The 16758-nt window shown below is 51.6% G+C and overlaps 1 protein-coding gene across 10 annotated transcripts in view; it reads right to left on the bottom strand.

The window, feature by feature from the left end:
- Shank2 (SH3 and multiple ankyrin repeat domains 2) overlaps positions 1 to 16758 on the bottom strand; it is a 435523-nt gene that overhangs the window by 231746 nt on the left and 187019 nt on the right. For all 10 annotated transcript variants that reach the window (XM_060383254.1, XM_060383259.1, XM_060383260.1 and 7 more), the window contains 3 exons: positions 13911 to 14229; positions 6622 to 6791; positions 1124 to 1237 (listed from right to left, as the gene is read on the bottom strand). In XM_060383254.1, the coding sequence (XP_060239237.1) occupies positions 1124 to 1237; positions 6622 to 6791; positions 13911 to 14229 (603 nt within the window). The remainder of the gene's footprint in view (positions 1 to 1123; positions 1238 to 6621; positions 6792 to 13910; positions 14230 to 16758) is intronic.

Raw genomic sequence — 16758 nt, 5'->3', positions numbered from 1 at the left:
GGGTGGAAAGATGGGAAGATCAGAGGTTCAAGGTCATCCTTGCCTATATGGGGAATTAGATGCCAGCCTGGGCTACAAGAGCAAACAAGCAAACACAAGGGCCTGGCATGGGTCAGGTAGTAGATAATCCATAATATAAACTATCAGTTGTCCCTGAGAAGCACCACAGTGGGAGGCTTAGGATACACAGACCATACTGTCTCAAGGCTAAGTTCTCAAGAGAGGAAGCTTTCTGAGTACCCAACAGACTGAAAAAACCAGGCAGGCTGAACTGAGCCCAGAGCCAGGGGATGTTTCACACAAAATGTGCTCTTAGATCCTCCTTGGCCCAGGTGAACTGACCAGAACCTGGGGACTCCCTGAGGAGCACTGGACAGGGAACCTCAGAATACATCATGAAGGGCACACGAGAGCCAAGTTCAGTGACCACACGGTCCACACAGACAGCACAGCCAATTATCTACAGAGGGAACGTGATTGCTTTTAGGGGTGCACTGTCAAACCTGGAGTTCACACAAAAGAAAACAGACCTTATAGGTGGCCACACGTCACCAGGAGTCCCTTCTGTCTCAGGTGACTCTGCTTTTTACCCAGACCATTTCATATAAGTGGCCATTGGCATCATAATCAGATCAATTGTTTTCAACCAGAAGGCTTTTCAGGCAGGGCAGGTTTGGGGAACTGTTCTAATGCATGGTACCAGAACAGTTTTGGCTGTGGTCACGGTGTGGTACCCCCTGGGGAGGGTCTGGAGAGCCCCACCCTTCAGTGGAAAGCCATCTGTATTCTAACACCCAATCTGGAGGCAGAAAAAAGACATTCACTCAGCTCCAGAGTCTCCTGAGTGGCAAGGACACACACCCCAAATTCATGCTCCAGGACTGCACCAGACCCGCAATGAGCTGCTCTTGAACAGGACCAGCACACCAGCTCGCCAGGTAGTTCTGGTTTAGATGTTGCCCACCGGAACAGAACCAGCCAAACCATTTGCAAGGATATAGAGCAGCGCTGGGAGTGTAACCTGGCCTCCTTCCACAGTGTGGCCTCAGCCACCACGGCACTCGCCACGCATTCCAGCCAAGCAGCGGCTGTGATGCGACCCGGTCCCAGGAGGCCACCTTACCTGCCTGGCTGTCCCGGGGTTTGCACTGCACCTCTTCCACACACTCAGCTGGGAACCACCCGATGTGGCCACGGGCGCTGCCTTCCCAGAAGCCACCCTCGCCGATGCTCAGAACTAGAGGTGACAGAAAGGAGAAAGGCATTATTAGTAAGGGGAACAGATGGGACCAAGCAAAGGGATACCCAGCAACTGGAAAGCAGACAACAGGTAGAGAAGTCGAGCTCTGCACTGCCAGCAGCCTGGCAGATGAGTCAGAGTGACCTTCAGAGAACAGTATCAAGGGGCAAGGCAGCCCCAGCCCACAGGCCTCTTTTACCTGGTGGGTGATGGAGGAGAGTGGATAGAGAGCCTTCTTTCCCTTTTTATTTTCTTCTCTCTGTGTGTATGTGTGTGTGTGTGTGTGTGTGTGTGTGTACACAGGTGTGTGCATGTTCCAGAAGATAATTTTGGGTCTCGTCCTCAGTGACGCTATCTACCTTATTATTCTTTAAAGGTTTACTTATTTTTATTTTATGTGTATTTCACCTAAAATATGTATGTCTGTGCAACTCACGCATTCCTGGTGCCCACAGAGGCCAGAATATGGCATCAGATACCCTGGAACTGGAGTTACAGGTGGTTTTAAGTCACCATGTGGGTGCTGACCCTTGAACCCGAGCAGCCAGTTCCCTTAACCACTGAGCCATCTCTCCAGCCCTGGGTATTTGTTTTTAAATTCTGCTACTGGGCATGAGCTCAGAACATAAGCCCAGCGACACCAGGGGTGAGGGCAGGGTCCCGAGGACCCCACAGTACCCTCCAGCCCCATTAGAATAAAGATTTCAGTTACGAGGGCAAAGCTGGGATGACCTGTTCAAAATGGGATGTGTATTGTCTGAACATGGCTACAAGAAAGAGTTTGCTATCCTGTCCACACATCTCAGTCGGTCTTAAATTACTTGAGACTTGAGGCCCTATGGTGGAGAAAAAGAGGTCCTGGTACAAGTATTTCTTCCCCATTATGCTGACCTCAAATGGCAGATAGAAATCTGCCCAGTCTGTAGATTTAAAAAGGGCAGAACAGCAAACTCTGGCTTTGTAAATGCTTGACTAATAATCTGAGGAAATGATCCAAATAAAAGGGACAAGCCACTTCTCCACTGACTGATACTATCATATCTCTTTGAAACAATTTCCTCAAAGCGTGCACTCGTGGATGCAGCCCCTGCCTTCCACAGATCTCAGCTGAAGGACAGTCAGCTCAGCTTCCCAGCTCTGGACCCAAGAAGGTCACCTTGGGGTGTGCCCTGGGTGGAAGGGCTGGGTTGTACTGTGAGGCCCATGAGGACACCCCAACAGCCATTCCTCAGAGCCTTCAGTGTGGGTCCACCCTGATGCTTCCAAGTGCTCAGCAAGAAGCGAGTTGGTAAGGTCAGGATGGCATCCTCTTCCGCCGGGAATCTGCCATGCCACATCTTACCTGTGCCACGTGTGGGGCCACTTGTTTATCACTGTGCCTCAGTTTCCTCAGTTGTCAGAGGGGAATTCTATTTGGCTTACAGTGCTACTGAGTCAACAGAGACACAAGAATGCCATCTCTGTTGGTGGGCATCCTGCCACACTGCCTTCTGGGGGGGTGCCTGCAAGCAGCTCTGCGGTTGATTCCCCTCAAGCAATCAGCCTAGGTGTGTCCCCAGGATGAGGCCCACAGAAGGAGCTTGTTAGTACAGGCAGGTGCACACCGAGGTGACACCTAGTAGTTTAGGGTTTATTAGCTCTGCTCTCCGGGGCATGTTAGTGACATGGGAGACAAAGAAACAACAGAATGCCAGGGTGAGAGTAGATGTGTCTGTGTAAGAGTAGGTGTGTCTGTGATGGGGTGTCTTATGGAAACAGGTGTGTCTGCATGGATGTGTCTTATGGAAGTGGTGTGTCAGCATGGGATTATCTTATAGAAGTGGGTGTGTCTTATGAAAGTAGGTGTGTCTGTGTAAAGGTGTTTTATGAGGTAGGTGTGTCTTCGTGGGAGTATCGAGTGTGTTCATGGGAGTGTTACTGTATGTGTCTGTGTGGGAGTGTCTTATGAAACTGTGTGTATCTGCGTGGGAGCATCTTGTGGAAGTGGGTGTGTCTTATGCAAGTGGCTGTGTACATGTGAGGGTATCTCATGGAAGTGGGCATGTGCGGGAGCAGGCACACCTTGCCTGGTAAAGAGGGAGTCAGGCTTAGCTTCCTTGTAAATCAATGATTTAATTCAGAATAGCTAAGATTGCTCTTCTGGTTTAAGGCACTGTATATAGAAGAGGGAGTGTCCTCCACACGGGAGAACAAGAAACTGCATTGGGATAGAAGGAATGACCTTCGGCAGAGAACAGTCATCCAGGCAAGACCTGGGGGCAAGAGCAGACTGGGAAGGCAAGGAACAGCTGCTCTAGAGGACATGGAAGAGTCCGAGAAGAGCCAGCACTTCTGATGACTGAAAGGATAATGGGGTAAAGACACTGCATTCCTGGCACACCCCCCGAGGAGGAGCACTTAGCACCCAGAACTTTCTAGAAAAAAGGCCATCCTAACCTGTCTCAGCACAGTACTGTAAGTCACTGCTGGGAGCAAAGAGCTCCCTGCCCACTTTCTACAGGTCCGGCCTCACTATTCCAGGCAACAGCTGCTGCAGGGCTGTTACAGATGTGCAGGGATAGGGTTTCCCTCCCGGTCTTGCCTGGTTGTGAAAATCAGCTAGAAGTCTGGAGGAGTGAGGACCTGAAAGGTGTCTTCCTGCTTGGGACATGTCCTGGGCTATCCCATACACATGCCACCTTCAGCTTGGAATTAGCCTGGGGGTTCGGCCACCCTGACCCCCTGGACAACCAGCGCCGCTGCTCTGAGGCAGCTGCCTAGGATCAGCAGTGGCTGTGTCCAGCTGGCTTCCAGTGCTACTCGGGCAATAATGAACAAGCTGGGAAAGTGCCAGGGACCTGCTTACTCCAAGCTTTCTCCAAACACTGCCCAGGCCTGGCAACGGCTCCGGCTGCTTTGTGCTTTAGAGAATGGCACAGTCTGGGGAGGACAAGCTTGCTGGACAGAGGGTCCTGGGAGCTCTTCAAAACCTGGGCTTCGTGGGCTCTTGTATCTCTGGCCTGACTGCCAGTTCCACATGTGGTCTGAGACACACATGCCATGAAGTCAGTGACATTACCAGGTCAGACAGATGGAGGCCTCCACACTGTATCCTTACAATGCCCTTCTGCAATCTGCAAAGTCAAGAGAGGTGGGATGTACCTTGAGGGGTCACAGTCCTGATGTGGGCAGCAACTATGGCTTTCTATGTGTCTGCTGTGTTGACAGAATTAGAAATGGACTCTGGCCCAGAGAGGATCACACTGTAAGTGTGTGTGTGTGTGTGTGTGTGTGTGTGTGTGTGTGTGTGTGTGTTATGTGATCATGTAGATGTGCACATGTGTATTTGGTGTCTTCTTCATCTCCTGCATTGTTTTTTCTCATGCAACCCGGGGCTAACCCAGTCTACTAGACTGGCTATCCAGGGGGCTCCAGGATCTAGTTGTCTCTATTCTTCAAGATCTGAGATTTCAGATGCATGGCTTTTTACATGGGGACTAGGTCAAGTCTTCATGCTTGCTCAGTAAACACTTCATACCTCAAGCTTCAGCCCTATCAAGAAGGTTACAAGCACCATTTAGGTTGTGCCTGAGTGAGCATTGTAGATGAAGCTGTCAAGGAGACACCTGTGAAGTCTGCATCTCTGGTGTCACCGGTGATCTGACACATCATGCACCTGTCATAAGATCAACACATATCACCCATTTGTACAGGAAAGGGCCTGACCCATGGTGGGGTTGTATTGCTGAAACCAGAACCGTATCTCAGGTGAAGTTTTAAACTCCTGCATTAAACTATACTTGCACAGTCCGGGAACCATACGGGCATGTGGAGAAGGATTCTGCTAGACCCCAGTGTGGAGAACAGTTCCAAAGCCTGCTGCATACAGCTGCCATCGGGAGGGGCTAGAGGTTGTGCAGGGCAGCCAGGCTCTAGGGGGAGTGCTCCCTCACTTGAGGAGCAGGAAGAGAGATTTACAAGCATTCCTATCCCCTATCCTGGTCTACACAGTCCCACAGCAAAGCCTGCGGTTGAGGAGAACGTAGAGAGAAGCCCTCATAGTGAGAAGCTAGAAGTACCAGAAAGTTGAAACTGGAACCACAGACAGACCTTGAAGAGAGCGGGATGGTCCATGCCAGGGAAAGGGCTGCTGTCCAGAGCACAAGCAAAAGTCACTGAGGGCATGAATGAGAAGAACAAAGCATGCCCTTGAGAGAGAAGACAAAGGCGGGCGGAAGGAGTATAAACCTCCCGTACGTGCTCGCTGATGGAATGATCAGTTGGGGATTTTTAATGCGGTGTGTACACCGAGCCATGGTGTTGGTGTTGTAAAACAGCACGTTTCCAATGAACAGAAACCCCAGCAGAATCCTAAGAAGGCGCCGCAATGAGAAGGAAGCAATTTAAAGCACACGCTCAGAAAGTGCAGAAAACATAATTTCTGGAATTATGAACCTCACAGGAGGAACAAGATGTGGGGAAAGGGGTTTGCGGAGGAAAGAGTAAGTGAACTTGAAAGAGAAGCGAATAGGGCACTGGGGACTTGTTAGGGCAGAGGCGCAGAGGCTGAATGCCCGGGCTAGGAAAGAGTGGGGTGCACACTCTCCAGAACCCCACCATAATGCTGTGTGTGTGTGTGTGTGCACGCGCACACACACAAATAAGGGAACAAGTAGTGTATCAAATGCTATGGGCTGAAAAATGGCCAGGTGGGGAGGGCAGGGTCAGACCACCTGCCACCTTTAGGAGCCTCCAGTGGTGGGGTGTGGGCTGCTGAGCACTTGTTCCACCTGTGAGCTCTCTCTTCTGCTATGTGACCCCTGCAGTCCCCACCTGCCTCTTCTCTGGTTCCCCCGTGGCCTTCCACCCCAGGCTTTGAAATCACTGTCCACCTCCTCTCTCCACACTAACAGTGCTATCCCAACATTGCCTCACGGACTCCTCTCACCCGTACAGGAGCAATTTCTGGCTCCCTCGGACCCCTGGGACAAAGCTGGACTTCTCAGCTTGTTCACAAAAGCCCTTAGAATTCTGCCTGGAGGATTTCTTTTACCTGGCTAATTTCTTCTGCTCATCAAACCCACACCTACGCCACAGGCTGCCCACTTTCTCATGAGGTTTTCTGGCTGGAAAACGTCTCGACTCACTGAGCCCCAGTTTGGCTCTTTCCTGTTCTTCCCACAATAGACCCAGGAGTGTGTGGGCATCTTCCATCCCTAATGGCTTAGCACTGTGGACACTGAATGAAAGGGACTGGTGAGGGGAACTGTGCCTTCTTAAGAGTCTCCATTTCTGCTGAACTGATGCCTTGGATTCTGCCCCTGACTCCAGAAGTCTCACCAAGGTGTTTCATGGAGACAGGGAAGCTCTGCCTTCTCCAGAAGCAGAAAACAAAGACTGACCTTTGACCCTGTCACCTCGGTGAAGGGGGATCTCGCCGTCGACTTGGGGTTGGTATGGCTTGATGGCGACGAAGAGTCTCCCAGGCACTGCGCTGTACAGCTTTCTCCTGGGCCCTGGGTACTCAAAGGTCGAGAGGGAGTCCTTGTTGGCACCAGGAGTGAAAGGTGACCTGTATCAGGCAACAGGGGGATAAGAGAGAAAAAAGTCACACTTTGCCAATATGGTCTACAAACACTGGGCAGAGACTGACCCTACTGGTACGTATGCAGCCAGACAGCAGTGGCACGGGTGGTCCAAGGGCAGTGTCTGTGCTGAAAAGGCTGAAGAGGGTCCAGTCGCTGCACTGCTGGGCACATCCCCAAGGAAGTAAAAGCAGGTGTCCACATATGGATGCTGGATAAACAGCACATGACCAGCCATGCAACAAAACGTTCAGTCAGAGAGAGGGTGTTCGAACGTGTGTCACAACAGGGGTGAATCCTGGAGACGGTATGTTTGAGGAAAGCAGTCATACAAGGCCATAAGCTGCAAGACTCCATCTCTATGTGGTCCCTACTGTGAGATCCAGAGACAGAAAGTAAGATAGTGTGTCAGTGGTTCACAGGGGCAGAGTTTCAGTTGGGAAGATGGAATGTTCTGGAGGCACACGCTGCATACAGCTGCCGTCAGTTTTAGGGCACTGTGACTACTGAGCTGGGCACTCGCAGTGGTGAAGATAGGAAATCTCAGGTCTTACTACAATAATAAAAAGTGGAGGCATCGCCACCAGGAAAGACCTTGTCATGTTTTTCCAATTCACTGTGAACACTGGTCACATAAGGATACATGTGGAATCTTCCACAAAAGCACTCATGATCATGGGCATCCTGCCAGCCACTCCCAAGAGGACTTTTCTTTATATCATCAATTTTGCACTGAATTTGTTTCCCAGGCCCATTCCCCCCAACAGTAAGAAGCCTTAATTGAGGCCAGTAATGGGACACATAGGATGAAGGTCAATCTGTGGAGTCCCCACCATGAGGCATACTGGAATTCCAATGGCTGATGGATTGACTGTCGCATGATGGGGACAAATGATCACCCATGTCCTAAGCAGGGACAACCTCAAGTTGACCTCCTGTTACTTCTCTTTCCAGAAATGGAGGCTTCAGAAACAAGCATGACCACAGAAAGAAGTATGCCAGGATGACAGAACAACACCCTAGAGCTTCCTGGCTAGGGAGGTAGCACCTTCACTATGCTGGGAACTTCCAAGGGGGTACTAGCCAAGGGGGAAGAGTGGCCACTTTGAGGATAAAAGAGGGCTCCAGAATGAAAATCACATCTGAACCTAGAATGGGATCCTGAACCCCCAGCTCTGGTCTCTGATCCTAAAGATGCTGTGGTCTCTAGGCCCACAGAAATGGCCAAGTGGCCTCAAGCTTCCTGCAAGGAAAGGAAGGAGCCTCTTAGCACCAGGACCAATAGGAAGCTGGCTTGCAGGGGAATTTCTGAAAGCTGAGAAGATGCTCTTTGATTAGTTAAAGGTGAATCTCTGTCCTAGTTTCATTTCTGTTGCTGTGATAAAATGCTCTGACAAGAAAGCAGTATGGGGGGTGGGGGGAGAAGGGTTTATTTGGCTCACAATTCTAGGTCGAGGTCTATTACCGCGGGGAAGTCAAGACAGGAACTTCAAACAGCTGGTCACATCCCATCTAGTCAAGCTCTCAGGGAAATAAACACAGCTAGCTTCCTTCTCTCTTATTCAGCCCAGGACCCCAAGCCTAGGGAATAGTGCCACCATATCTTCCCACATCAGTTAAGGCAGATAGAAGAAATTTTCCCCAGGTATGCCTACCCAGACCAACCTTGGCTTCCCAGGTGCCTTTTGTTCTGTGTTGCCCATGTGTATAAAGCCCTATGGCTTGGGGTGCTCTTACAGAACTGCAAAGATTGGCTCTGTTATATATGCTTGTAGTTATATATGCTTACTTTATCTGCTCAATAGTGAGATGTGTTATCCATTATGTCATCGGCCCGTGAGTTCTTTCTTTCCCAACTGGCTTGACTGGGAGATCCAGCCACTGGACCCTGGTTGATGTCTCTGAGGAGCACAATCTATAGATATGAAATTGGGGCTGTGGCAAGCTAAATTCAAGCCCTCATTTATAATCTGGATGAGGATGGGTGAGTACTGAATACACAGGGTCTGCCTGGCCCCAATGCCTGGATCTGCCCTTCATCACGTAAAGCAAAGGGAACAAAGGCCAGGCCTCCTGACTTCTTCTAGCATGGGTGCAGGACCTGGAGACATACCTGGGCTCTGAGGACATCGAGGGAGATGGAAGGCTGCATGTAGCTGGGTACTTCCTAGCGATGCTCATTGCACTCCATACACACAGGGTTTTCTCAGTCATAACCATGGATACAGTCATTACAGAATTCTGGAGGCACAGGTGCCTAACGAGCCATGTGACCACCAGGATGCCAACTGTAAGATGGAGATAGAGGACAGGGCATGGCCTCAGCCTCATCTCCTTATATAAAGCCTTTCCTTGTCTTGCCAGCCACATCTTAGGGCTCCATGGATCCATCCATCCATCTATCTACCTTCCCACATATCCATCAATCCATCCATCCATTGAACCATCCATGTCATTCATCCATCAATCCATCCATCCACTTACCAACATGTCTATCCACCGTCCATTGTCCATCCATCTACCTTACCATTGTCAATCATCTGTCCATCCACCCATTTGCCCACCTTACTATATAGCCACATATCATCTGTTCATTCACACACCCAAATTTCAAGAGTCATTGTCTGAAGCACAGCTGACCCCTTATTATCAGACACTGAACAAGTTAGTAAATCTCTTAAAGCCTCAGTTTCCCATCATGGGTAACCATGAGAGCAAATCGAAAGGAATCCACTCCAAATAGTGCAGTGTCAACTGCAAAGCGGGTAACAAAATGCCGGGGTGCCCTAGCTAATTCAAGCCACGGTCTGAACGTTACTCTACACAGAGGTCAATGTAAACACAGTTCTGGTCTCTGTGTTCTAGACCACTGGACAGACAGCTAGCCCTGAGTCATCGGCCTGGGGGCTTGGAAGCCCCCAAGAACAGGGGTAGAGGGTCATTGGTCATGGACCAGGGCACACACACAGTAAGGCTCAGTGGTAATGGGTGGTCCTATGTGGTACTGAAGCATCTCCATTATCATTACTAACTTGAACTTCATGAAGTGCCCCAAGGCAACAGATAGAGAAATTGAGCCCATTTTCCAGATGAGAGAGGTTCCATGAGTAACGACCTTGCGTGGGAGTCAGCGCAACCCTCACATCCTGATGCTTTATTGTGAGGTGTAGTAAAAGACAGGAAAAACTGTACCTTAAGGGAAGGTGTTTTATGAACTGTGCCCTCCTGACCAGGGGCTATGCTCTCCTTATAACAGCCTTGAACAACAGCAGAGTTATGTCCTCTGCCTACCCCCATGGCCCCAGGTAAGGGGTAGCCTCAGATGAGCAGGCCTGAAATGCCAAGCTAAGACACACACAGTGTGAGAACAGTTCAGCAGTTCCCGAGCCCCGGCATCTGTGTTACCTTCATGTTCTGGCCAAGAGCATCCAGATGGAGCACCAGCCGACTAATTTTAGTCTGAGGGTTAGCTTGCTGGAGATTCAGTTCCAGAAAGCCAACGTTCTGCTCTGTGGGGTGACTGGGAAGGGTAAATTGGGCCATTTCCCAGCTACCCTGTGTGAACAGGAACCACCCACATACTGAGCTCTCTCCATTCATTCACTCCTCCATCAGTTACTCATTCATTTCTTCCTAACTTCCCAGGTGGGCCATCACAGAGCAGCACACATATCTGAAACAGGAGAGGCCACGCAGGGCTCAGAGTGAACTGGAAAGTATGCCAACCAGGTGTGTTTCTGCTGAGACCAGGGTGGCAACTAAAGTCAGGGTCTGAGTGCACACTGGCCTGTCTGAGCTATAGTGTGAGTCAGACAGCGCAACCCAGGCCACAGAGGATGTCTGAAGGAACACACAGTGAGGAAGAGACTAGGCCACTATGACTATGACAGGAGGGTGGGGCTGGAGTGGCCCAAGGATAGAGGTGGGACATTCTGTACGGAGGTGCTGTGGTTGTTCTTGGGAAGATGGGGCAGAGCTGATGTGCAGAGTCAAAGAATTCCAGATATGGTCAGGAAGAGTCACCCGGCAGAGGCCTGCTGAAATCAGTGTCTCCTTGGGGAAGGGCTAGCATAATGGAGGTTGTGAGAGCTCCTAGCTGGGGCTTGGGCATGGCCAATATCCCATCCAGCAATAGGGTCTTGACCTCTGGCTGTGGGTCATCTGCATCATCAACTATCATCACTACACCTGCAGACTCGGCACGTGCCGTCCTGTCCTCTTCTGGCTCTTTAAGACTTAGAGGAAGGAACACCAAAGCAGCAAGCACACAAGGCTTATGCCAGGCAGCTTTGTCCACCTGGCCCCCAGCTGCCCATCCCCAGGAGCTATGACGGGGACAAGGACTCACCATCATTCAATAGGCACATTACACTGGCCCTAAAAGACTGCTTCAGGAGGGGCAGAGGATAAAAGTGCAACAGCCAGCCTTCAGGGAGCAGACCCACTGTATCTTCGACAGTGACTAGAGTGAGGGGACCATCCAACTCACAGGTAGGAAGTGGTGGAGGGTACCCATACTGTGTTGACAGTGGAGGAGTACCTCCTTTGTCTAGATGGTCAACAAGCCCTTATAATGGCTCGAGGTGGGTGGGAAAAGGTTCTGCCTGTCTGCCAGGCCAACTCCAGAGCCCTCTACCCTGGAAGAATGGCTAGAGTCCCATCCCTACGTGACTCCCACTCCTTTGCTGTCAGACGGCTCCAAGCCTCCAGAGAGTGGCCTTAGCTCACCCCAGGTCTGGAACTCGTCTTGTGTGAAGCTAGTGCTGTCACCAACGGGTCTCCTTCCCATGCAGGGTGGGGAATACACACATTCACCTTCACACGGAGAGTGCCCAGTGCAGAGACGGCTGAAACTCCTGCACCAGGTAGCTGTGGCCTGCCAGAGTAGCCACGGACTGCTGTACTCTGCAGAATAGCAGGCAGCCAGGATGCACCTGCTCTCACAGGAAGCACCCTTCACTTTTCCCTGCCTCCTCTGACAACAAACCTGGTAGTCTTACCCACACTATACACAGGCTGGTGTCCCAGAGACATGCTATCACGCATTAGGTATAGGTGATAAGGGGATGGCTAGGGAGATCTAGACTCCAGATAAAGTGTTTCTCTTTCTCTCTCCCTCCCTCTCCCTCTCCCTTCCCCCATCTCTCTCTCTCCCTCCCTCTTTTCCTCATTCCCTTCCTCCCTCTCCCCCTCCCCCATCTCTGTTAGCATAGCCCAGGGATCAAGATGGAAGCCAGGGGAGGGAACCCCCTTTCCCTCTTTGCTAAGGTAATCATGTCTCCGCTCCGCTGATTGAGTGTGCAGGTCTCCATGTTCCTACAGAGCCAGAGTGAGAACATATGGGTAGACAAAGGACAAAGCCACAGGGAAATCCAACTGTCACTCTAATATCCGTGTCTAATAGGTTGGGATGCACAGGCAAGGTGATTTCCCCAGAATCTAGTAGAGCTTGAAAGGGAAATACTAGAGTGGCCTGGGCCTTCTGAAGCCTGTAGCAAACACAGAATGCTCTAAGGTCTCTGAGCACCTTGCTCTGCAATGTGAGGTCCTTGTCTCTAGAGGGTGTCCTTCTGTGATACCAGCTGAAGAACTGGCTTTTGCTGGGGTGAATGGATGATAATGCCAGTGTCACCATTCTCACCTTATGACCTGAAGCCCTAGAGATGGGTGAGGCTTGGAAAGGGCATCATGTCTCAGCTGGACAGAGACGGTAAGGAGCCTATGACACCATTGTCTTCCTAGTGATCTCACCAGCCCCTTTGCTCCCGGCCAAAGCTAAAGTCACTTAGGACAGGTAAAAGTGTAGTGGGATGTCTCGTGAGGAGGGCAGCCAGATCAGCCTGTGATGTGGAATACTCTTCTACATCTGGGCGTCTGCGAGAGGCCCTGGACTACCCCAACCACCTCCCAGGGGTCCCATAGGGTAAACTCCAGTCTCCTAGGAATGTCTCAGGATTGTGACTCAGCTGTGCCTCTATGTACCACTAGAGGGCGCCACCTTGGCAAGGTGCGCACAGAGGCACCTGTGCTATGTAGGCACAGGGCAGAGCCTGTGGGGGGAAAAACAATGCTACCTACTCTTTCTGGGACAGTCTGGGCTAGGACAGGGCAGAAGAGAATCAAAAAGGAGAAGGCTGAGGAAAGGGAAACAAAAGATACTAGAGAAAGGAGAATGGAAGAAACTCCCAGTGAAGACAGGGGCATAGCAGGTTTCAGTCTCTGTACCCCCAACCCCTGTCTGCCACAGGGATCACAAGAAGCCAATTGGACCATTCTCTGCTGCCCTGAATCTCTCTGATGGCCACCAAACATGGCCTCCAGGGCCCAGCAATCAGCTGATCCCTGAGAGTCTCTTCTCTTGGCTAAGAAACTCAGGAAGGCAGAGGTGTGCTCAGGAGCTGGATGTAGGGATGTATACATGGCTGTGCAGGTTGAAAGCCCCTTCCCTAGGGAAGGTCCAGATCATGCTGCCTTGATTGGTCCCTCAGCCTGCCCAATTCTAACCTGTCACTTGGGGATACTTCAGGGGTAGATGTAGGGGCTCCGAGCCCCTGCCATGCAAGGCAGACACAGTTTCCATTTATGGCATAAGCCAAGGATGCCAGAGACATGGCTCTGAGCCCCTGTCATGCTAGGTAGATACACACAGAGCCCATTTGTAGCATAAGTCAAAGATGCTGGAGACATCGCTAGCCTCTTGTGCTGTAACATGGCTCTGAGCTTTGGTCCTCAGGCCCTCAGGCTGAGATCCCTAATTGCTGCAGGCCTGTAGTCACTGGTGTATGGACACAGTGTGCGTATGACAGAGGAGATGGTGATGGGAGGGAACTTGGCACAGACTGTACTCTCTGCTCTGACTCCCTACGGCCTTTTCACTTCAAGGACCAAGGAATCAAGGCACTGGAAAGGACATAAGGTCCCCGCACAGCTCAGCTTCCTTCATTCCTACCAAAGAGCAGCCATTCAGAGTACCAGGCTAAACAGAGAGTCCCCAGGCTCAGAAGGCAGAATTCAGCTTCTGTTTTCTGGGGCAGCCTGAATTGAAGAGTGTGTATGGTTAATCGTCTCCAGTGGAAGCCCCTGCCCGCTACCCAGCTTCTCCTTACCCCACATGCCAATGTGGCTGTGGCCTCTTGCCATCCTCGCCAGCGCCGCCCAGCCTGTTGAGTGAGGGGGAGCGGCTGCGGGGCGCAGGGGTGTAGCTTCCAAGGCTCTTTGTGGCTCCATCAGGTTTGCTGGGTGTCTGCTGCAGCAGCTGGGGTGAGAGGCTTCGGTGGGAGGTGGCTGCAGAGCAGACAGCCCATTCAGGTGCACCAGCATGGAGGCTGTTGTCACTATTGGAACGCAGAAGAACTCTGGGGGCAGCCAATGTGTTGGGGGGCCGCCGCCTGCGGTTGGAATAAGCTGGGGCCTCTCGGAAGGGCACTGGGTTGGGGAGAAAAAGAGAGAGGCAGGTGAGTAATGCCAGGAAATAGGGACTCGGGGAGGCCAGGTCTGCATGCATCCAAGCCCCATGCAAGCCAGGGATGGGCTTGAAGGCTTGGTACAGGAACTGTCGCTGGGCTTCCCAAGGCCTGACTCAATCCCCAACATGAATGCAGAGGAACACTGAAATGGATAAGGTCTCCAGGACATGGAAACTCAAGCCAGGACCTCGATGGAAGGGACTCAGGGTCTGACCTTCCATCGGGCTAGCCCATGCCTTCAGCAGGAAGACACAGACATGACATGTGTAAGGATGGGCTTCCCCGTGTCACCAAGCATTAGGACATTGCATGGCTCAGGAGCATGCCTGAAAAATCTGAACTTGACCTCTGTGGGCAGAGCTGTGTACCCAAAGTTCATATACTAGGGTACAGCTCAGCACCTCAAGATGTGACCACATGTAAGGAGAAGGCCTTTAGAGGGGTGACTACATTAAAATGGGTCACTAGGATGACCTTGTGTGACAGCAATAATCAGGATCCAGAGATTAGGATCCTGACACAGGAAGGATGACATGAGGCTAGAGAAGACATCAGCTGTAAGCCACGGATAGACCTCACGGAACCAGCCCTGTGTCACTGACATTCAGCATCCAGGATGGGGAGGAAGGGGTACTTCATCTTTATTCACCACTCAGGCCTACAGCCTTGGTCACAGCATTCCCAGCTAGGGAAGCCAGCCCTCCCCCACCCCAATCCCTTCTGGTAGAGGAGCCTACAATACCCTAGAATCTTCCCTTTCTCCTCCTAGCAAGTGGGACCTAGCATTGTGTGGTAGCAGCAGGTGGCCCCACTTCACTGGCTGTCTCACAGAAAGGTCTAGACAGAGCTGGGTCCTCACACTCCTGAGCCCAACATAGCTGGGGGCTTAGATAAGGCAAACCTGGGCACCTTAAGGGACGGCATTCACACTGCAGTTACCCTGGGCATTCGGCTGCCTGGCCGGTAGCAGAAATCAGTGTCTACATTACAGAGCCTCTCAGGAGCAGCCCTCCACGCTGCAGGGACAGCAGATACCCTTACCTTGATGGCCAGAGACACTGCACACGCCCTAGCCTCTCGACTGATACCCACTGAAGCCTTGCTACAGGATTTCTGCCCCTATGTCCTTAAAGCCTGTATTGCCCAAGGCTACACCTCCATTCTACAGACAGGATCCTGTGAAGCTAGAGAGAACCGGGGATTCTACGGGAACCGACCTGGGTAAGGTCCCTGACATCGAAGGAGAAGCAGAACACCACAGTTTAGGATAGCCTATGGCAACAGCTGCCCAAGGTCAGGGGTTAGAGAGCTAAGACTCCACCACTGAGTCCATGCCGCTCTAATCATCTGGGCAGCAGGAGGATGAGGATATGAGTGGTAGTAGAAATCCGTGGCTCAGGCACAGTTCACAGGAACAGAATGGCTTTGGCCGATCTTATGGGGTCATAGGTGGCCTACCACAGCTCACAGAGGCAGAGGTGACCCAGGTATAGTTAATCGGAACAGAGGTAGCTCTGAAGGAACTCCTGGGGACAGAGGTGGCCTAAGCACTGTTAACAGGGACAGAGGTGTACCTGCAGGAGCTCATGGGGACAGAGGTAGCATCAGCAATGCTCATGGGGACAGGGTAGCCTTGGCAGACCTTCTAGTGATGGAGATAGCTCATCTAGTGATGGACATAGTTCATGGGGATGGACACGGCTCCAACAGTCCTCTCTCAGGTCAGCTGTGACCCAGGACACGACTCTTTCCTAGGAATTAGACCTAGATGCCAAGCTGGGAAGCCATACAGCAGGGGCAAGGCTGCTGGGCTTGGGGCTCATGTGATGTATGAAGGGAACCCCCATTTCTCCAGTGGTCAGCAGCGCATCTCATGCACCCTGCTTTCTCCGCAAGCATTTGATGGGGGAAGATGCTCAGCAAGCCTCCTGGCTATGTGCTATTTCACTCCCAGTTTCTCCAGCATGTGACTCACAGGGGCTGGCCAGGGACAGACCAGGAACACCAAAGGCTGGTTGCGTCTTCTCTGGAGACAAGAGCCTGTGCTCTCAAAGAGCTAGCCCAGAGTCCCGGCAGCCCGCCTCCAAAAAGAACCGTAGCCAGGTCAGGCCACCAAGTATCTTTGGCTGGCCACAAAGAAAACCTTGCCAGTGACACTGCCCAGAGAGGGACCTTGAGAAGTCTCAAGAGTGTTTGCCATGAAGCCTATAACTGTAGTGAGCAGGGGAGCCTGTGGGGAACCTGGGACTTATAGAGGTGGGGTTGTAAAAGGCCTTATAAAGGACAGGTAACCCCATAACCTCAGCCTCATCTCCTTCTCACTGAGATCGAGGGCTGGAGGAGTCTATTGGTGTGGAAGCCAAAGTAGACATGGAGAGGCTAAATGGTCCCTGCACCTTGGTGCTTCCCTGGGCAAGGCATGTGGAGGGTACCAACAGCCCCAAGACCTGGACATCTTGGCACCCTGCAACTGTGCGTCTGCAGAGTC

The sequence above is a fragment of the Meriones unguiculatus genome, chromosome 1 (genome assembly GCF_030254825.1).
Source record: "Meriones unguiculatus strain TT.TT164.6M chromosome 1, Bangor_MerUng_6.1, whole genome shotgun sequence".
NCBI lineage: Eukaryota > Metazoa > Chordata > Mammalia > Rodentia > Muridae > Meriones > Meriones unguiculatus.
The sequence above is the reverse complement of the archived record's forward strand: the minus strand, read 5'-3'. Positions and strand labels throughout refer to the sequence as shown.